The sequence below is a fragment of the Phyllostomus hastatus genome, unplaced genomic scaffold (genome assembly GCF_019186645.2).
Source record: "Phyllostomus hastatus isolate PE091 unplaced genomic scaffold, TTU_PhHast_1.1 phas_contig_495, whole genome shotgun sequence".
Lineage (NCBI taxonomy): Eukaryota > Metazoa > Chordata > Mammalia > Chiroptera > Phyllostomidae > Phyllostomus > Phyllostomus hastatus.
Window position 1 is genome coordinate 5,099,898 of NW_025333895.1, and position 6,454 is coordinate 5,106,351.

The 6,454-nt window shown below is 65.0% G+C and overlaps 1 protein-coding gene across 1 annotated transcript; it reads right to left on the minus strand.

Annotated features, from left to right (window-relative positions):
- Window positions 1–4,429: 4,429 nt before the first annotated feature.
- IER5L (immediate early response 5 like) lies at window positions 4,430–6,002 on the minus strand. The gene has a single exon (XM_045846278.1). It carries the CDS (start codon window positions 5,812–5,814, stop codon window positions 4,603–4,605), a length of 1,212 nt encoding a protein of 403 aa, XP_045702234.1. The 5' UTR covers window positions 5,815–6,002; the 3' UTR covers window positions 4,430–4,602.
- Window positions 6,003–6,454: the final 452 nt, after the last annotated feature.

Here is a 6,454-nt window from a genome sequence, read left to right on the forward strand (position 1 = left end):
CTCTTTATCCCTGGACCCCGGGACCCAGAGCATTAAGCGGGGTGGGGAGTGCTCCCGGCCCCCAGTTCAGGTTCCGCCGGAACTGATCAATATCGCTATTTAGACAACATCAGGGTCACTGGCCAGCCCTCATTGTAATATGTTTAGAAAACATATTCCCCCCTAGTGGGGGAAAACATTCTCCCCCACTAGACGGTGAACCCCAACAGGAAGCCTGGCCGGTCCCTTATTCACTGTGTGACTTGCGGCAAGTTTTCTGAACAAGGATGCTAATGGCATCTATTTCCGAGGGTACCTGGGGAAACTGCGTGAATCCATACCAAGAGGTTTACTGTTCTCTCAGTTGCTGCTATTTTCTGAGGGGTCTGCTCAGCACCAGGCCCCGAGTGGGCGCTCTGTCAGTGTGTGCTCCCTGAGTGGAGATGCGCTGAGGCCCCGCTCCTGGCGAGCACGCAGGGACGCCTGCGCCCTGTGGTGTCAGCGTCTGGCGCAGCGGTCCCCCTGGAGCCCGGGGCATCCCCAGCCCCTGGCTTCTCTGGAGGGCAGCCTGTCGCTCTTCCAGCCTCTGGGAGACGCCAGGCTCAGCGCCACGTGGCTGGGAGCACAGCTTGGACCCTGGCTCAGCCCTACACCCTGTGTCAAGGGCAGCAGGACCTGCGCCGTTGGCTGTCCGCGGAGCTGGAGCAAGGATTTGTGTGTGTGGCTGGGCCTGGGGTGCTAGTTACACCGGGGTGGGGGGGGGGCACCGGGGGCTTGCTGGAGCTCTGGCTTCCAGAGCTGCTGTTTTCTGGAAACTCCCCCTCATCACTACCTTGGTCCCCCGGTCTCTTCCAATCTCCCCACCTCCCCAAGCAGCACCTCCAAGTCCTACCTGGGGGCTCTTGTGGGGTCTGGCTTGGTCTTTTCACTGGGGAGGGGCTTGTCTGTGGACCCGGATCTGAGGACTCCTGGTTCGTCAGCCTGCCTGCCCCTCCCCTTCCTTGGAAAACCTTCACAGCTAGGCGCGTGCCCCCTCCGCAGTCATTTAACACTGCCCCCCACCCCACCCCACCCCACCCCGCCGCAGCTCATTCAGCCTCGCAGTGGTGCTGTGCCCGGGAGTGTCGGTCTCCCTGGATATTCTGGGCGGGCTCACTGCGCGCTGTGCCTGGACCGGAGGAGGGGGACGTTGAGTGGAGCGAGGCTGCTCCTTGGAGCTTGCGCTGCGTGCGGTGCGTTTGGCTGGTGCGGCCCGCCACGCGGTGCACGGTGCCATGTCCGGGCCGCGCTCGTGTTACTGTTTCGTGTGCAGTGACTCAGTGTGAGATGCAGGTGGGCGGTGGGTTGTGTTTTGGGTCCCTGTGGATTATGCTCAAGGCATTGACCAAGATCCCTGGGCCCCGAAAAGAAAAGGGGGAAGGGCACCTCTGTTCTGGGTGCGCCCAGGTCCCTCCACATCCTACCCTCCGTTTCACTAGATTCCAGGGAGCTTGAGTCTCTCCGCGCAGCTGAAGCTCAGAAAACCTGGCAGAAGGGAGGAGAACCGGCCCGCGGTCCCGTTGAGTTCGGAGCTCTTATTTCGCACGCGCACTGTCCTCTGCCGCTGGGATCCGGAGAGGGTGGGGAGTTCCCAAGCCCCCCAGCTGGTCCCTTCCGTGCCCAGGTCCGCGCACCCAACAAAGGCTGCCGTCCACGTGTCCCCCCTCCTCGACGCGGCCCTGGAGTAGGAACGCACGCGACCCCAGGCTCGCGGCCAGTCGCGGCAGGATCCGGACTCTGCGCTGCGCCCCAAGTGGGCGTCAAGCAGCACCCCCGCAGTCCCGCCGCCCCCGGCTTTGCCTCGCCCACTCCCAGCCGCAGTAGCTGCAGCGCCCTGGAAGCGGCACTAGGGGGAGCTCTGGCAACTGGCTTGGTGGATTGAATCAAAACCTTGCATCCAACAGCGATTCCTAGGACTAACGGGAAAAAATGGGGAGGGGGGAGAGACACAGCGTTCCCCCTCCTCGGCAGCTCCCGGCTCTTCCCGTGGGAGGCCGACAAAACAGCCCTCGGGGGTGGAGGGGTGAAGGTGCCTTTCTTTCCTGTGACTCGCGCCTCCATAGCCTCCCTCTTCCCCCACCTCCATCGCAGACCTCCGCGGCCCCCCGCGCTCTGGAGTGTCCCCAAGAACTTCGCCTCGCGCGACACCGGGATCCAGGGCCGGGCCGACCCCTGGGACTGGCTTGGGTCTGCCTCTCGGTGTCTGGGGTGGGGGCGTCTCGGCAGCAGCCTCGCCTCTCGCTGCGGGAGGCGTGAAGGCTTGGGGGGGGGGTGTGCGTCGTCCTGCGGGGTGGCTGGGGCAGGAGGGGGGAGGTCAGGAGCGAGAAAGCGAGTGCGAGAGCATTGGGGTTGGTGGGGCGGGGAGGGAGAGAGAGGGAGAGAGGGAGAGAGAATGAGAATTAAACAGAAAGCAAGCAGCCACTTTGCTTTTTTCCTTCTTGCTTGCTCCCCCCCCGCCCCCCATTCTTGCTTTCCTCTCCCCTGTTTGCAAAGCTGGAACCACCCCGCGCGCCCCCGGGCCCGAGCAGCCGCTCCAGATGTGAATTTGGTTCCAGTGGGGAGAACGCGAGCTTCCTCGGGGCCTTGGCACATTCTCCCACTCTGAGGTCATTCCGTAGGTGGTCAGAGGGGAGAGCGCGCCTGGAGCCTTCCTGCCTGCATCCACTGGGGAGGGAGGAGAGGCGGGCGGGAGGGAGGGGAGAGGGAGAGGGGAGGGGCGCGAGGAGGGAGGGAGACGCCGCCAGCACACCACCAAGTGGCACGGAGCAGTGATAACAAACTCAACTTAAAAAAAAAAAAAAAAAAAAGGAAAACGGAAAAACTTCCCCAAGTTGCAGACCTAGGCGCGCGAGCGGAGGCGCGGGGCGGGGAGGGTGGGTGGCCCAGAAGACCCCTGGCTGCTCTTCCCTGCCGCCGAGGGCCCAGACTCGAGGCCAGCCAGGCCCTGTGTTCCCGGCTGGACAGGAAATGTGCTGGAGGCTGGTCGGGCTTCCTGCGGGAGACCCCCGGGGCGGCCGGTGCCCACGGGGGGCAGCCTCCTTTGGAGACGAGCCCCCCCTCCCCCGCCACCGAGGGGCGCAGCACAGGCTTCTACCCCAGCAACCGGCACCGCCCCCCCCCCACCTCCCACCCCATCCTGCTCCCACCCCAGCCCTGCGGATGTGGGAGATCCCTGTCCGTCCAGGCCCGGGAGAACTGGGATTCTTAGGGAAGGTAGGGGTCCCTCCCCAGCGCCCTGGGTCCTCCCCGCCACCCCCAGGCCGAGCTGAAAACAAGGCACCACTATCCTCTGTAATCGACGTTTTATTAATATTATAAATTCAAACGAATAATCTGAACAGTTTTACCCGGTGATGTACAATTCCGTGCGCACACAAATACAGGAGAATGAGGGAGGAGGGCCGAGAACGGGAGGGCTGGCAACTTGTTTTGGAGTCCACACGGTGCTGATGGCAGCGAACCAGGGGGCTGCGGGACCCCACCTTTTTTTTACAACAAAAGGCTTTAAATGAAACAAAATCTATTGGGCTGAAGACGCAGGACGGGGTTCTCACAGGCTCGAACAATGCTGGTTTCATGAAATGCAGCCCAAGGCTGAAGCAGGACAGCGCGACTCGGAAGCACACACACAAACAGCACACCTGACCGGGAACTTGGGGAAAAGTCTCCGACGCAGTCGGCGGCCCCAGCCCCTCCCTCCCTCCTTCCCTCCCTCCGGGCCGCGGGGGATCCAGGTGGAGGAACCGACTTCCTTTTTTGTGGAGTGAGGACCGCAGTGCGGGGCATGATGGGAAATGTAGTCCTTGGTGCCCGCCCCCCACCCCTTCCCCAAACAGTGTCCGAGAGTGTCGGGGTGTCCGGCGCCACCCCTGAGTCCGGGAGGCGGGTGGAGGAGGGGAAGCGAGCGGAGCCAGAGGGGCGGGGAGAGGAGGGGTTCGAGACACCCGCCCGGGAAGAAAAGAAAAAAAAAAAAGTTGAAGTGTTTTCATTTCTGCCTTCTCATTTTGCGAACTTTGGAGGCCGCCCCCAGAGAGGAAATGCGACCCAAACATCCCTTTCGGAGATAGAGTTTGCCTTTGTTTTTGCTCAGGATTTCACAAGACCCGTTCCTCACCCCGCGGAGGGACTCAGGAGGGCCGAGCGCCGAGCTTCCTGGGTCTGACAACCGATTGGGATCGGCGTCCCCGGCCCCGCGCCCTCCTGCGCTGCGCCCCCGGCGCGCCCGGGCGCCCGGGCTCGCCCCCGGCTGCCCGGCACCTCCTCCGGGCAGCCGCCCTCCCTCACGTGGCTGGCTTCTCGCTAAACACCACTGCAATCGCTACAATAAAAAGAAAAAAAAAAAAGAGTAGGAGAAACACAAAGCATACTTAAATAGGCGCTTTTTCTCTCTGTAAAAATAAAGTCCAAGATCTTAGATTTCTTTTTTTTTTTATTTTACAATTTATAAAACATTAAGCCGCCTTCCCCTGCTTCGCCCCCGGCTCAGCCCCGAGTGGCCGGGCGCCCGTTCCTTCCCTCCTCTTGCCCCTTGGCCGAGTCTTTGTCTGGCCCCAGCCCCGCGGGTCCCCGTGCCCTCGGGGGTCCCTAGAAGGCGACAATGGCTCGAGTCCAGGCGCCGAGGCTGGCGAGCGCCTGCTTGGCGCACAGCTGCCCGTTGAGCGGCGGCGGCTGCTCCGAGGAGTCCGGCTGTCGGCTCACCAGCCCCGAGAAGCCTGAGCCAAAGATGGAGATCAAGTTTGAGATGTTGGACGCGTCCGGGGACGAGTCCGGGCAGAAGTCCTCGAAGCGGGCGCGCTTGCAGGGAGCGAACGGCGCACCCCCGGGGGGCTCGGCTCCCAGGTCGCCCCCGTCCTCGTCGTCGTCCTCCTCCTCCTCTTGGCCAGGGTAATACTTGCGCTTGCAGCCGGCGGCGGACGCCAGGCCCGGTCCCGGGGCGCCCTGGCCACAGCAGGGGCAGTGGGCGGAGGCGCAGCAGTCCTGGTGCAAGTAGCCGTTCTCCACCGTGGTCACCACGTGAGTGTCCAGATCTAGCACGGTGGTCTGGCTGCTGCAGTGCACGCCGAAGTCCGAGGGGGCCGGGTACGCGACCCGGTAGAAGCCCGGGGAGGAGGCGGGGGCCGGGGAGGCGGGAGCTGAGGCGGCGGCAGCGGCCTGAGGGGTGGCCCCTGGGGGCACGGAGGGCGCGGAGCAGGCGCCGGAGGCGCGAGGGTCCCGCGGGCAGAGCGCGGCGGGCGCGGGCGGCGGCAACGGCGCAGGACCAGGCTGCAGCGGCTCCAAGGGCTGCCCGCGGTGGGGCGCGCCGTGCGGCGGCTGGAGCGCGGCGCACCCGGGCAGCTCCGAGAGCGCCCCCGTGCCGCCCGCTGGCGCCCCGGCCGTCGCTGCTGCGCAGCTCCTGGGCGCCGGGTGCTGGTGCTGGTGCAGCTGCTGCTGGAGGTGCAGCTGGTGGAGCTGGTGGAGCTGGTGCAGCTGGTGCCGCGCGGCCGGCTCGCGCGCCTCCGTTTCCCCGCAGCCACCAAGTTGGAGCGGGCCGAAGTCGGCCGCGCTGGCCGGCATGCCGGGCGCCGCGTACGCGAGGTGCTGGTGCTGTTGGTGGGGCGGCTGCTGCTGTTGCTGCTGCTGCTGGCGCCTGTAGAGCTCAGCGTAGCGCTCGCTCAGGTAGAGCTGGCGCGCGTTGCGGAGCACGTAGGATACCAGGAGGTTCTTGTGCAGCTTGATGCCGCCGCGCTGGGTCCGGGAGCTGTGGATCTTGCGCAGGGAGATGCTGATCAGGCTCTGGGCGTCCAGGGCGCACTCCATGCTCCCGCGGAGACGGCGGCGGCGGAGCAGCCGCGGCTGCTGCTGCTGTTGTTAATGCTGCTGCTGTTTCGGCCTCCAGCCGGCCACCGGGGCGCGCTGGGCAGGGGAAACGGATCAGCGGGTCGGCTGCGCTCCGAGAGGAGCCGCCACCATGCGCTGCGCGCCACCCGCAGTACCGTGCTCCCCAGACGGCGCCAAAGCAATGAGCTTCGGCCGGCCCCGGCCCCAGCTATTTAGCTGGGCGTCCTGGCTCCGCCCCACACATGATAAGCCAATAGAAATGACGAGAGCCTCCCGAGTGACAGACGCTGCCCGCCCCGGGGTTACTCGGTTGGCCAATCAGACCAAGGCGGTTCCTTTGTGCTATTCAAATACCGAACGGACCCGGGGCTTCTAACGCCGCTGCTGCCTCGAATGTTCTCCTGGGGCAGCCGCGCAGCGTGGGACTCGGAGGCGCTGGGGCTGCTGTCTGCAACGGGGGTCGCCTCTCAGCAGCCACGTTGGAGCCCACGGCCGCCCTCGGTCTAGGTCCTCGGAGCCGGGGGTCAGCTCTCTTGCGTGCGGCGGCGACGGCTCCTCCCCCTTCCGCACGGCTGGGCCCACCTGCGGCAGGTGCGCATGGCTCCTGGCCAAACTACAG